Genomic DNA, 14,719 nt, shown 5'->3' with positions numbered 1-14,719 from the left:
ATCGCAGAAACGAGACAAGATGAGCATTTGAGGTTAAAAAGTATATAAACTGTCGATTTGTTTTGAAAATATCCATTCGTTTCACCAGATAAGATGCTTCTTCCTCGGCTGGGATCATTTAGAGCCTTTTGAAGCTGCATTTAAGCTGCATTTCGGAAGTTCAAACTTCGGGGCGCCATACATATCCATTATATAGAGAGAAATCCAGAATTGTTTTCCTCAAAAAAACATTTTTTTAAGGACTGAGGAAAGAAAGACATGAACATTTTGGATGACAAGGGGGTGAGTACATTATCTGTAAATTGTTGTTATGAAAGTGAACTAATCCTTTAACGGAGGTCGATCGGAACGAAACTCTGTGGGCCTGTTTGACTTATGGCCCTAAAAGTCTGTGAGAAATTTGAATGAAATCAGCCAGTGGAGGGCAATATTGCATTTTTTCAAAGGCGTAAACGATTGTATATTTTTTTTTACACATAGGCACAATATTCATATTATACGGTAGATCTCCTCATTCTGCACAACTTTGCCACTAGAACCACTGCTGTCACTCAAACATTTAGTTAAAAAATTGAGAAGATGTAAAAAAAAACTACTTTTGTAAATTAGTCCTAGGTTTTTCGCTCAATCTGGAAAAAAAACTGTACAATTCTCTGGTCTCTTTTGGTCAATAATTATAAAAAACAAATCTTGAAATTTACGTTGTTTATAAAAGGGGCCAGTCCAAATATACCCAAAAGCCTATAAAGCTTAAATTAAAACTCAAAACTTCTCGAAATCTTGTGAGCACATGCCACATGTGATTCTAAACGAGCATGCAAAGTTTTGGGGAGGTCAGACCACAGCTGGTGCTATAACAGTCATAATCATTAAAAAACATATTTCTGTGGTAAATTACCAGGATTGGCCAAAACATTTTTTTAAATCATTTATTTAGGTGGTAATAGGCTTGCTAAATAATATGTAATGTCTTTTATCATATGCTTAAATGTCTTAAAGCACTTGAATCCCAGTATATTTTTATTCATTGATTTGGACCAATTTTTTTCAGTCAGTGAAAACCAGATCTTCTGTTCTGTAAACTTTAGTTTTGGAGTGTTTGCCACACAAAACAGTCAGATGACTTCAGATATAGTGCATGAGCTATATGGACCATTTTTGTAATACTTTTTTCGTCACTTTTGTGTCCTCAGAGCTTGAAATGTCCAGTAACCACTGAAAAGTTAGCACTAACTCATACAGGTTTGAAATGACATGAGGGTAAGTAAATGACAATATTAGCCTTTTCAAGCTGCTAACTATCCCTTTAAGAATGTGATGTTTAAAACATAAAAAAATTAATCTATTTCCCCATGACAATATTAGTCACTCAGCCATTACATTAAAAGCTGCTCTTAATTAGACTGCGTACTGCAGTAATTAAAGACATACGGTACTCGGTTAATCTTGTTTTTCAATTGCGTCTCAGCTGACATACTGTGGACATTTATTACCAGATGAATCACATTCCCCAGGTTAAACAAATGGGAGTGACTTCATAAATCCTGCTTTGAAGCTTTTAATATTTCCCAGTGACTGATTATATTTGATGTTTTGTGGTCTAACCTTATGAAGTTGATTTCCTCAAATCCAATTTTCTTACTGACTTTTAACATTTCTAAACTTGGACAGGCAGAAGGAAAAACTGGACAAGATGTCCTCCGCACAGCTACAAAGACCTGCCATAATTGTCATTTTTTTGTGTGTGGCTCAACTTCTTTCCCGAGAAATGAGCGTTGGAAGTCAGTCGCCCACGTTTCCTCCTCCGCAGGCCTCAGCTTTAGGGGGCTGCGATGTAACCTCCCCAGAATGAAGTCTGTCACTGGCTCAATGACTTACAGTCTCCTAACGGTATTTTTACAGGTTGCCTATGGCAACACAAAGTGCCATAAGACAGTTCTCCTCTCAGACTGCTGTGTGTCCCATGATTCCTGTCCTCTACAGACTGCTGCTGACAACACAGTACTGCCGACCTGACAGCTGCCAGACGGCAAAAAACACTCAGCTAACCTCAACAACAAAGTCACATTATGCATTTTTAGCCTGTAAATGATCGGATTACAGTTGAAAATGTATACGTGTGTGTTTTAACACTAAAAAAAGTGAGTGGATTTGCATAAATGTGACAGCTGGTTTCTGTTTTGCCTCACAGAAACATGTTCAGTTAGCGTTAGCACTGGCTGGCTGCTACATCTGTAAAATCTCATAGCATCTCAGTCGTGGATTGATGCTGAAATAAATCTCCATCTGAAATATCTAATTTCATTTCAACACTCTTTGAACTGTTCCGTTTTCGTGCTTAATTGGCTCTTACGTATTTCACAATAACATTGCATCAAAACCTCCAGCAGAGGGAGCCTGTATATAAGTTTAGCTCTCACAAACAGATTATTTTATGCACGTTTTTTAAAAATGTCTCTTTATATATATCGTTTTTTTCCTCTCATGAAGTTTTCTGGTGTCTCATAATTGTCCAGTCCATGTGCAATATAGCTTGAAGAGGATATTCTCCAGCAGAGATGCGTGTGAGGATCTTTCATGCTTTCAGTGCACTATTGACCTTGGATGTTCCCACTGACTCTACTTGACAGATTTCTTCACAAGATGAGAGAGTCCGAGAGGACTTTTATCCTCCGGAGGACAAAGGCTAATGCCAAGCTTTGTGTGAGTATGTTTGTGTCTCAGAGCCCAACTAAAGCTTTGATCAGCCAGAACAGAGAAGACCCTTGAGGATAACAGACTGTATGTTCTGTGAAAAGCTTTCTCTTTCTGACATTCTTTGGCATTTTGCATACATCATCTGCTATTTTAACTGAGTGGGAGGGTAACACTTTTCAAAGTCTGATATGGGACAAATTCAAAGTCTGGATAATTAATTGTATCTCTTCTAATTTGCTGTCTTGAGTTGGCATGTATTATCAGAAATGCCATCTGTTGTTTTTATTTAATTGTTTTCACTGTGTACTAAACAATTAGCTATGTTTGCAGCATCACTATTGTTCATTAAGAAATAGTTCACCCAAAAATGAAAATGTGCTGAAAATTTACTCACCCACAGGCCATCCAACATGTAGATGAGCTTGTTTGTTCATGAGAACAGATTTGGAGAATTTCAGTGGAAATTTAGCTCATCTGTGAATCCTCTGCTGCTTTCACAACGTCATCAATCGGCCATAGTGGCGGCACTGAACGTAAACAATGCTGCTGAACCGAACGAAACTCCCATATTTTGCTGATTACTGCTGCTGAAAATGGTCAGTTATTGTCATATTTTGGGCTGTACTAATTGGGAAAACATTTGGAGTACTGAAGACTGCCAAAAGTTATAACAAATCAAGGAGAAGAATGCAAAAATACTGTCTGAGGAACAAAAGGCGTTTGTGGTTGGCCAAACTGAACCAGGATTTCCAGAGCAAGAATCTTAACAACATGTGTGCTTGTTCTTATCATTTTCGGTCAGTTAAGTGAAATATCTTAATTAAAAATAAGGAATAAAACATTTTCTTCTACACTCATAGTGAATATTTGCTTCTGTTTGGGTGGGGTCTGAGAAAACACCCAGTCAGATGAGCACAGCCTCAGCTGACCACTGCAGGACAATGACATGCGCTTCTAGACAGACATGTGATGGCTAGGTCACAGTTCCTGGCACATTTTTTTCTTTTCAGCAATGGAAATAACATGCTGTTACAACTTCAAACTGAAAACGGCAAACTAAAATGAATAATTATATTTAAATAAATATAATTATTGTTAAAGGTTCCACTGAAGTGAAGTGAAACGAGTATCATTATTCTATGTGTTGACGTAACATCAACTGAAACAGAAAGACAGGGTGGGGCATATCAAGCAGTTCCGCCCCTTTTTTAAATAGCCAATCGCATTTTGTTTATATCACAGCTTGGGCCAGAGCATTTGACAGCATATGACAGCTACAATCTTATCCATATTGCTATGAAATATAGCGTTCTGTGTAGAATTCAAATGGGTTCGATACATTCTGTGGTCTGCGCTGAACTGATTCTAATAAATTAAGAGACTGATTTCAGCTGCAGCTTCAGCTTCAGCAGTTATTTATAGTGCAAAGGGGCGGAACGCTTTGGATTCTAGATAGCATTTGATTGGACAGAAAGTTTGATGAGACGCTGAAGTGCATGGTGATGTCATCAAAATCGTTGATCCATATTGGCGAAAGTTAGAGACTGTAAGTTTTGAATGCTTTTATCTTGTAAATGTGAATTTTGTCATTCTTTTGGAGCACACTAGCTTATAGACAACCAAAGGCTAACATTTCCATAATAAAAGCCAAAAAACTTGCATTTTGTTTTCATAGAAACTTAAACTATACTTGTAATAAAATAATAAATCAATTATTACATGAATGAATTTTGGAAAATAACATAATATTTTATTGTTCTACTGAAAATCATATGACATTTGTTATTAAAATGTCCATCTACAGTATGTCCATTGTGAAGAGTCTCTATAGGAATTGTTCCAGCTCTTGTGCACAAAGGCCTTTTTGCGGAAGACTAATGCCTTAGCAACCTGTAGGTCCTCTTTTCATCCGTTATAGCCTGGTGGGTCAAAGATATATGGGGCTTACAATGTGCTCATGTGGGAGGGGCTAGTAAGGGGGTGGTGGAGTAGAGAGCTGTTTTTTGTGACAAAGCATGTGTATTCAGCTTTAAGCTTAAGCACTTGCCCTTGAGTAGTTGTATAGTAGTCTCATATTATATATGACGTACTTCAAGTGTCAGAATTAGTTTGGATCACAAAACCAGTTGTAAGCAGCATGGGTATATTTGTAGCAAGAGCCAACAATACATTGTATGAATCAAAAAGATCGATTTTTAATGCCCAAAATCATCTATCTGTCAGTCTATGGTGAAGTGAACACTGCATTTTGTCTACACACCATTAGAGTACTTATACAGTGCCCTCCACTAATATTGGCACCCTTAGTAAATATGAGCAAAGGTGACTGTGAAAATACATCTGCGTCGTTTATCCTTTAGATCTTTCATTCGAAAAATTCACAAAATTCTAACCTTTCATTGAAGTAAAACGATGGAAAATGGGGGAATCTCATTATAAAATAAATGTTTTTCTCTAGTTCACGTTGGCCACAATTATTGGCACCCCTAAAAATTTGTCTAAGTAAAATATCTCTAAAGTATATTCCCATTAATATTACTTTTTTTTTTTAGCACACCAGGGTGGCTAGGAGTATAAAATTGTCCAGTCATGACTTTCTGTTCCACAGGATTATAAAAATGAGGAACACAAAAGCCAAATTCACTTAATCATTCATCACAAGAAGTAAAACCAAAGAATGTAGTTCTAATGTGCAGAACAAGTTTGTTGAGCTTCACAAAATAGAAAGTGGCTGTAAGAAAAGAGCTAAAGCATTGAAAATCCCCATTCCCACCATCAGGGTAATAATTAAGAAGTTCCAATCAACTAAAGATGTTACAAATCTGCCTAGAAGAGGACGTGTGTATATCATCCTAATGCACGATGAGGAAGAGAGTTTGAGTGGCCAAAGACTCTCCAAGGATCACAGTTGGAGAATTGCAGAGAATTGTTGAGTCCTGGGGGTCAGAAAGCCTAAAATAAAATGACCAAACAGCCCCTTCATCACCACATGTTGTTCCAGAGGGTTTCAAGAAAAAATCCTCCTGGCTCACCCGAAAACAAACTCCAGCATATTCACTTGTCAGACATGATTGGAACTTCAAACAGGACTGTCTTCTATGGTCAGATGAAACTAAAAATGAGCTTTTTGGCAGCTAACCCTCCAGATAGTTTTGGTGCAGACAGGGATAAAAAAGTACCCCATGCTCACGGTTAAAAATACTGCTGGGTCTTTAATTTTGTGGACCTATTTTTCTGCTGGAGGTCCTGGACATCTTGTTTAGATACATGGCTTCATGGATTCTATCAAATACCAGCTGATAAAAAATCAAAACCTGACTGCCTCTTTTAGAAATCTTATAATGGGCCATGGTTGCATCTTCCAGCAGGATGATGATCCAAAACAAACATCAAAATCAACACAAAATTGTGTCACTGAGCACAGAATGAAGCCATGGCCGTTCCAGTTCCCTGACCTGAACCCTGTATAGAAACTGAAGAGAAAAAGCACCAACGTAAAGCTGGGAAGAGATAGATTTTGGACAATCTAGAGAGATTCTGTTTGAAGGAATGGCCTCTTATCTCTTGTCAGGTGTTCTCCAAACTCATTAAACATTGTTGGAGAAAACTCAGAACTGTTATCTTGGGAAAAGGATGTTGCAATTATTGGGTGCCAATTATAGTGGCCAACGTGAACCAGAGAAAAACATTTATTTCATAATGAGATTTCTCCCCTAGGTTTTATTGATTTACTTCAATGACAGGTTAGAATTTTGTGAATTTTTTTTAATGAAAGATCAAAAGGATAAATTATGCAGATTTATTTTCACATCCACTTTTGCTCATATTTACCAAGGGTGCCAATATTGGTGGAGGGCACTGTATATAAAAACCTGAAGAGAAACATAAAACTAAGGCTGTCAATAACAAAGCAGAATGGGAGAACATGTATTTATATATGTATCAGGGTCGGAAATGAACAAGCACGTATAGTGGCAAATACCACCAAAATGAACAAAAATGCCCCATAGATTCAAGACAAAGGGGCAAAACATGTCCTGCACAATTAAACAACGTATTACGGCTGCAAATGTGAAAATGAATGAAACTCACACTGCATCATGTAACGTTTTGTGCAGGGATGCGCCTGATAAGCAATCAAACACGTTTATGTTGAATTTAGGAATACACTGGCCAATCAGAGGCGCTTAGATTAGTCAGCACTGAAAACGCGCCAATCAGAGGCGCCTAGAGTATTCAGCGCTGAAAACCGCTGAGCTGTTGATGAGTTCGTACAGTCGCGAAATCCTTCATCATAAACAACACAGTACAGGTAGGCTACGGTGTAAGTAAAAGATTATTTTCGTATCTTAAGAGATTATAACAGAAAACGTGCCCAAAACGAAACAAAAACGTTTTATATTGTGTCCTATATCATATTAATAATCATTATAATAATATAAATAATAGAAAATAGAAATAATGTGCAATAATCTTGCAAAAATGCTGTTTTATAATTTCGATACAATTTTAAAGTTTATTGTTAATGACAACAGATTAAAATATTGCCCTCACAAATGTAAAAAACGCCCCTTAATGGAAAAGTTCATTTCTGACCTTTTTCAGAGAAAATTTGAGGTTGCCTATGAGGTCCTCCTAGCCCTTTTAGCCACCTGGGGTTCCCTTAGATCCCAGTTTAAAACCCCCTTTGATCTAGCACCCATATTTCACTCTAATTTTGACAAAATGTGCCACTCCATCTTGCTGTTGAGTGACACTATGGGTGTTTTATGTCACACAAATACACTCAAATACGTTTCTTGTGTCATATGTGACTGCTCAGATCTGTCATGTAACAGCAATAAGAACAAAAACACATGTCTCAAACCATCTCACGCTCATCCTAGCGCCTCTACTGTGGTGACAAGCACACACATGCACAAATGCACACACACACAAAGGGCCCCTGAAAATAATCACTGTGGAGAACCTTAGCAAAGCACACACACACACACACACACACACACACACACATACGAGAACGCACATAGAGCTGTTGTTCAGGCTGGGGTCCTGAGAGCGGGGTTCAGAGCAGCCAGTGTCCCGTCTGGCAGGAAGCACTCTGCATTCTCAGCAACGTGCCTTGAGTGGACAAATCATGCTGATTGTGTGGGAGAGAAACCCAGCGCTGCTCCCAAGATGAAGGCAGAGAGGGAGGCATCATGCAAAGAGACAGCCGTTCCTTCACCGTTTCTTCTCCTATGGCTTTTCATCTTTTCTTTGGCAGGTAAGACAACATCATGACTTTTCTACTGCGCATGTTGAGGGAAAACTTTCTAAAGGACAGGAAGAAAAAGTGTATGTCGTTGTCACTTTCACTTTTCAGTGTGTGGTTCGTTTGTGGGTGGCTGGATGACACATATCACAAACAGAGCGATCAGTCAAGTGAACTAATTAGGGCACTTGATGAAACTACTTTTGAAATGTTTTTAAATGTTTTGTTTGATTAAAAATGCTGTATTTTTAGTTGAATGTAATAGTAAGGAAATCAAAAGGCAAATGGAATGATTTAAGGACACTAACTTTAAAAATGCACTTTGCAAAATTATTTAGTTTTTTTGGAATCTCCATCTATTCATTAGACTTATTTTAGAAGCCGCATTTGTGTAAAAAGTCACAAGTGAGTTGGCATGAGCTTGATAACGTTACATTTTCTTAAGATCAGGTACTGATGTGACAGGGAAGGGGACGAATGTTAGAACATGTCCTAACTGAAGCCTAGTCTTCCTTGGAGAGCTTTGATTAGCAGAATCACTGGGCCCCAGTGTCTGCATCCCCCTGTCCACAAAAGAGCATGTCTCTTGCACAGCTACCCCTGATTGGAGGAGAGCGAGGCTACAATCCAGAGCTTTGTTAGCTCATCCTGGCAAGACCTCAACACTGAGAATTGTTGCCACAGCGATTGAGCCATGCCACGCTGACTCGCACTGCCCTGGCAAAGCGGGCAAGGACATGTTGGCTCACTCAGGAGCAATAAACACCAAGCTGTTTACCAGCAGGTGTCTCGCTCTAGAGTTCAGGCTATGTGTGTTTGCGGTTCACACTGTAAAAACTGGCTGAAAATAAGAAAAAAGAAGTTTAGTTAGGATATAAAAAGTGAAGACAAAATATTTAGTTTAATAATGTAGGCCTAACATATTTTTTTATGATAAATATTTGGTACAGTTGAGGTCAAAAGTTTACACACACCTTGCAGAATCTGCTAAATGTTAATTATTTGACCAAAATAAGAGGGATCATAGAAAATGCATGTTGTTTTTTATTTAGTACTGACCTGAATAAGATATTTCAGATAAGATACGTTCACATATAGAGAGAAAATAATAGAATTAAAAGAATAAACAAATTTATAAAAAAAATTTACCCTGTTCAAAAGTTTACATACACTTGATTCTTAATCCTTTGTTGTTACCTGAATAATCCACAGCTGTTTTTTTTTTTTGTTTGTTTTTGTTAGTTGCTCATGAGTCCCTTTTTGTCCTGAACAGTTAAACTGCCCACATGTTCTTCAGAAAAATCCTTCAGGTCCCACAAATTCTTTGTTTTTTGTTTTTAGCATTTTGTGTATTTGAACCCTTTCCAACAATGACTGTATGATTTTGAGATCCATCTTTTCACACTGAGGACAACTGAGGGACTCATATGCAACTATTACAGAAGGTTCAAACGCTTACTTAATGCTTCAGAAAGAAACACAAGAGAAAACTTTTGAACAGAATGAAGATGTGTAGATTTTTCTTATTTTGTCTAAATATATATATTTTTTCATTTAGTACTGCCCTTCAGAAGCTACATAAGATGCTTACATGTTTCCCAGAAGACAAAATAAGTTAAATTTACCCTGATCTTTAAATTCAAAAAGGTCTTCACTCTTAACGTGTTGTGTTTCTTTCTAAAAATATTAAATACAAATATTAAATGATAAAATTGTAGTTTTTCGAACTCATATCTACACATTTCAAAATAATAGGTTTTAAAATAATATTTTAAAATGCATTTTGAATAAACTTTTCTATGAAATACAGTAATTCTGTGTAGTTTAAAGAACATTATTAATAAATCATGCTCAGATCAAATTTATATTTATTAATTTGTCAGAAATGTTTATCCAAAGCTAGTTAACATACATTCAAGGTACTTTGACTGGATGCAGGGTAAACTGGAGCAAGTTATCACACTTTTTACTTCAGTCAGTGAATACTGATTTCATTTTCTGTTAAGCTGCTTTGTAATGATGTGTATTGTGAAAAGAGTACACAAATAAAGTAAAAAAAAAAAAAAAAGTAATTTAATATTGTTTGGGGGTGTATTGTTTTACTAAATTTTTTTTCATTACTGCCCAGGAAAAATATACAGTATAGTTCATGTAACACATATTGACCTTTTGTGACAACATGCCCCAATTGACCCTTCGCAGGGAGTTTAATTGACAGGCGATCTGACCAATCATAATGCAGAATCTGCCATTTTTGTCCAACAAACAAAGCAGATACTAGAGTAGATTAACATTGGTGGACTTAAACTTAAAAAATAGTGTATTGATATCTTTCCAAGGTTGAAACAAGATACCTTCTGATGTTCATTCATGTTTATTTCACACTGTATCTAGTGAAGAGGAAGAGATGAGCACTACAGCGATTTGTCGCGACACATTAAAGAGCCACAAAATGGTATTTATTGTTTGAATTTCTTACAAAAGCTGAGACTTTGTTTCATACCTAAAGTAATCTTCTCTGTCTTGTCTGTCGGCGTGTTATCAGTTTCCTCTTTGCTCCACGATGTATTTTCCACTGCGTGAGAACATGATGTGTGGCGTGAGAGTGGCATGGCTTGTCGGACAGGGTGTGGGCATTTATGAACGTCAACGTCAATATTTCAGTTTGTGAATCTATTTTTTGTATATATTTAGGTGTATGTGGGGTGAACATCAGCTGTCCGTCTCCTCTAGTGCGAGGCACACTAGGAGGCTCAGCCCTTCTCTCTGTGACCTACACCAGCACCAGCTCTGACCAGCCTGTTATTAAGTGGCAGCTGAAGAGGGACAAACCTGTCACTGTGGTCCAGTCCATTGGTACAGACATCATCGGTAACCTGAGGCCCGAGTACCGCGGCCGAATCCTCCTGTACGAGAACGGCTCCCTGCTCCTGCATCAATTGCAGCTGTCAGACGAGGGCGCTTATGAGGTGGAGATCTCCATCACTGATGATACCTTTACTGGAGAGCGATATGTCAACCTCACTGTGGATGGTAAGACAGACATAGACATTTCATTGAGGTGAAGAGCAACTTTCCTTATACTGTACATGTTGTCCTGTTCTATCACAGTTCCAGTTTCCAGGCCTTTTGTTCACATGGTGGCCTCGTCCGTCCTAGAGCTGACTGAGCTCTTTATACTCAACTGCACTCATGACAGTGGCACCAAACCTACTTATAGCTGGCTGAAGGGTGGGAAATCTTTGACCAATGACTCACGTCTGCTCCTGTCACGTGACCAGAAGGTTTTGACCATCACCCGTGTTGTGGTGTCAGATGACGACATCTACAGCTGTAGGGTGGAGAATCCCATCAGCAGTATGAAGAGCATGCCTGTCAAACTCACCGTCTACAGTAGGTGTTGAGACTCCACTGTCACCTTTTTTACTGTAAATTTTACTATGCTACATAGGGGAGGAGAACACAAACCAGTTGGAAAGTATTATAGCAAAATTATACTACGGGGCAGTTGAATGCTTGAATCTGATTGGCTGAAACGCATGGCTAACATAGTTCCAGGCAGCACTTGACCGCATTACGTCTATGTCTATATCACTTCGCAAACACAATTTCAGTTATTTCAAAGGTCCTTACAGCCCAAAACAGCAATATAACCAAAACCCACAATGACAATGGCCAAACGAATAAATACAGTAAACAATAGGATAAAAATGACAGATTTTTCCCACGTTTTTTTTGCCACAATATTACGTTTTATTATGTACAGAAAGCACATACTCTATTTCTCCCACTCTCTCTCCCTCACAGACACACACACATACATTTTGCACACATTAGCATACGTGTTAATGTTGTTAGCGCTGTTCTGATGAGTAACAACTTAAAAACTAACTGAAATTTCTTACAAGCGAGGTAACAACAGGTCTTTAAGAAAATGAACTTAAAGTTTAACTATTAGTAGAGACGATGCTGCCCTTCACTTTTGAGAGACACTCAGACTTGAGAGAGGTAACTCACAAGCTTAATCTCTCTCCGTTTCTCTTTCTGCCTGTCTCTCGGTCTGTCTAAACTTCATTATTAACTGCATTAGTTTGCTGTCAACAGCTCAAGTGTCGTTACTAGGTCTAAAATGACGTTTTGGACTTAGCAACGAAGGCACTGCGTAAGAAATTAATCCTACTCACAATAGCGTTTTAAGGACAAAAACCCGACGAATGTCTTGAATTATATCATCTGATCGATGTCTTGAGGTGTGGTAACCGTAGTATAAGCGGAATATTTGACTTCGGTCCGTTGAATTCTACAAAAATAATGCACACTCTGGTGCATATAGAGGGGAAAGAGTGTGTTTTCTACAGGTGGTTTGTTCAGCCCACTTACCTTTGTGTAGCACCCTCAGAATTGCCCTAAAAGGTCCATATTACTACCATGAAAGTACATATTGGTACCTAAATAGAACATTTTAGTGCCTTGTAAAAGGGCACTGCCCCATTAATAGCTTTTCTACTACTTTTTTCTACTTATAAATAGAGGTGTTGAGTGTAGGATGGTATAACATAATGTGAATATTGCACATTAGATTTTGAATACAAATTATACTTTAAAAAATAGTAAGTCAATTCTATCATCATTTTATCATCTTCATGTTGCTTTATACATTTCTATGCAACATAGAGGAAATATTTTATGCAGCTCTTTTTCACTAAACAGTAGTTCACAGAGACCACAACTGTCAAACTACACTACCAGTCAAAATATTTTTGGTCTTCTGCTCACCAAGCCTGCATTTATTTGATCCAAAGTACAGCTAAACTGTAAAAAATGGAAAGATTTGTACTATTTAAAATCTTACTGTATATTGTCATTTTAATGGTTTGCATTTATTAAATATATTTATATTAATGTTTTATTTTTTCTAATATTTATATTTTATTTTGTTTCATTTTAGCTTTTTTGAATCCTGAAAAACTGTTTTAAATATTGATTTAAACAAATCAGCATATTAGAATGAGTTCTGAAAGATTATGTGACACTGAAGACTGAGGTAATGATGCTGAACATTTAGCTTTGATCACAGGAATAAACTACATTTTAAAATATATTCAAATATAAAGCAGTTAAATAGTAAAAATATTTCACGATATAACTGGACCAAATAAAGTCATTTTAAAAAACATTACAAATTTTACTGTTCAAAAACTTTTGGAGTGGTAGAGTACATAAAGAAAAAAAATACCGGTAAAATAAAAAACACAATAAAATTAAATATATGAATTGTGCACTATTCCAAATCTTCCAATTTTAGAAACTGGGTTTAAGTATAAATATTACATTAAAAAAATAAAATAAACTAAACTTAAAAAAAACAGTAAACAGAAATTAGAAATATTGCCTTGCAACTAACTTAAATATAAATAAAATACACTGAAGTAAAATAAAAAAACTACAAATCTATACAAAATGTATTAAATCTTATTAGAAATATTCAAAACAAAAACAAAAAAAGCAAAATACATAACAAAACTGATAAAACTTGAAACCAGCTACATTACTACATTACCAGCTACATTACTAGTAATGTTACTTCTTATACCAGTAAATTGCCAGAAAGAATTTAGCAGTATTTCTGGAAAAGGTCCTGTTTACCGGTAATTTACCAGTAAAGACTGTATGTGTGAAAGAGGCTGTGCTCACCATGAAAAAGAGCTGTAAATTCTTTAAAAAACTGAAGACAAAAAAACCTAATAACAGCATAAGTCTTTGGAACAACATGAGTGTGAGTAAAGAATGAAAGAATGTTAATTTTGGGTGGTGTTTATAAAAAGGGCTGATGAAGGAGATTGTTTATGAACAAGTGTTTTGCTCCACTGGAGCTCAGCTGATCCTCTCATCCATGTACCTCTCCATTTGCACACATTTCTGTCAGAACACTGAACCCAGCAGGCTCCTGCATTCCCTCTGCACAGTCTACCCTTTAAAAAGCCCCTGGTTGCCCCATTCATTCTTGCACTTGGTATTCCTGGCAACCTGTGCAATCAATCTTCCATTTGAGGTCTCCTTAATTTGAACCTTGTCTACAGAGTAGTTTGGTCCTTCAGAGCACGCTGTTTGTTTTCTGGAAAGGAATGATGTACTATGTCACCCTGTATTCTCCTTTGAAATTTTGCAGGACGGAGTTCTCTCTATATCATCCTCTCCACGGGAGGCATTTTCTTACTCATCACCTTGGTGATTGTGTGCGCCTGTTGGAAACCCTCCAAAAAGTACCAGCTCTATTGTCCTTATCCATTCTCCTTGATAGGTCTAAAGCAAGCCGCAATAAATCTCACTGTTCTTGTTAGAAACGTCTTTGTGCTAAATGTTAGGAGGTCAAAGTTGCACAGATCAGATGGAAAACAAAAACCAAAGCAACTGATTAAACTGAAAAGAAGTCTGTTTTACACATTTAGGCTTCTGTTTGTACACCAAATGAATAATATTGCATTTGATATTTCAATTACAGTCAGGTGTGTTGCTAACCAAAATACCATTGTTCATTCTACAGAAAAAGGCAAGAGCTTGCCGTACAAAGCAGACAAAATGTAGCAGAGCAGAGCAACGGCAATCATGAAGGTAATGGCAATCACTCAAGATAAATCTCTTTAAACATTTTAAATATGCACCCTCATTTAAAAATATTACTTACTGGTAAACATTTAAAATTATGTGCAGTGTTATTTCAGTATTACTTAAATACTATTAAAGTATTTACTAATATTTTATATTTTT

The 14,719-nt window shown here is 36.9% G+C and overlaps 1 protein-coding gene across 1 annotated transcript; it reads left to right on the top strand.

The window, feature by feature from the left end:
- Positions 1 to 7,718: 7,718 nt before the first annotated feature.
- On the top strand, positions 7,719 to 14,586 carry hepacama (hepatic and glial cell adhesion molecule a). The gene is made up of 5 exons (XM_073817338.1): positions 7,719 to 7,963; positions 10,646 to 10,984; positions 11,063 to 11,344; positions 14,121 to 14,214; positions 14,496 to 14,586. Exons 1-5 carry the CDS (start codon positions 7,876 to 7,878, stop codon positions 14,584 to 14,586), a joined length of 894 nt encoding a protein of 297 aa, XP_073673439.1. The 5' UTR covers positions 7,719 to 7,875.
- The last annotated feature ends 133 nt before the right edge of the window (positions 14,587 to 14,719 follow it).

Source organism: Garra rufa, chromosome 14, assembly GCF_049309525.1.
Source record: "Garra rufa chromosome 14, GarRuf1.0, whole genome shotgun sequence".
NCBI lineage: Eukaryota > Metazoa > Chordata > Actinopteri > Cypriniformes > Cyprinidae > Garra > Garra rufa.
Note: the sequence above shows the minus strand (reverse complement) of the source record. Positions and strands in the feature narration are given on the sequence as shown.

Bases quoted from the DNA above. Each gene is read 5' to 3' on its own strand.
- hepacama (XM_073817338.1), top strand. From the start codon at position 7,876: ATGAAGGCAGAGAGGGAGGCATCATGCAAAGAGACAGCCGTTCCTTCA. The intron at 11,345-14,120 runs GTAGGTGTTGAG...GAAATTTTGCAG, and splicing joins TGTCAAACTCACCGTCTACA to GACGGAGTTCTCTCTATATC. The intron at 14,215-14,495 runs GTACCAGCTCTA...TTCATTCTACAG, and splicing joins TGTTGGAAACCCTCCAAAAA to AAAAAGGCAAGAGCTTGCCG.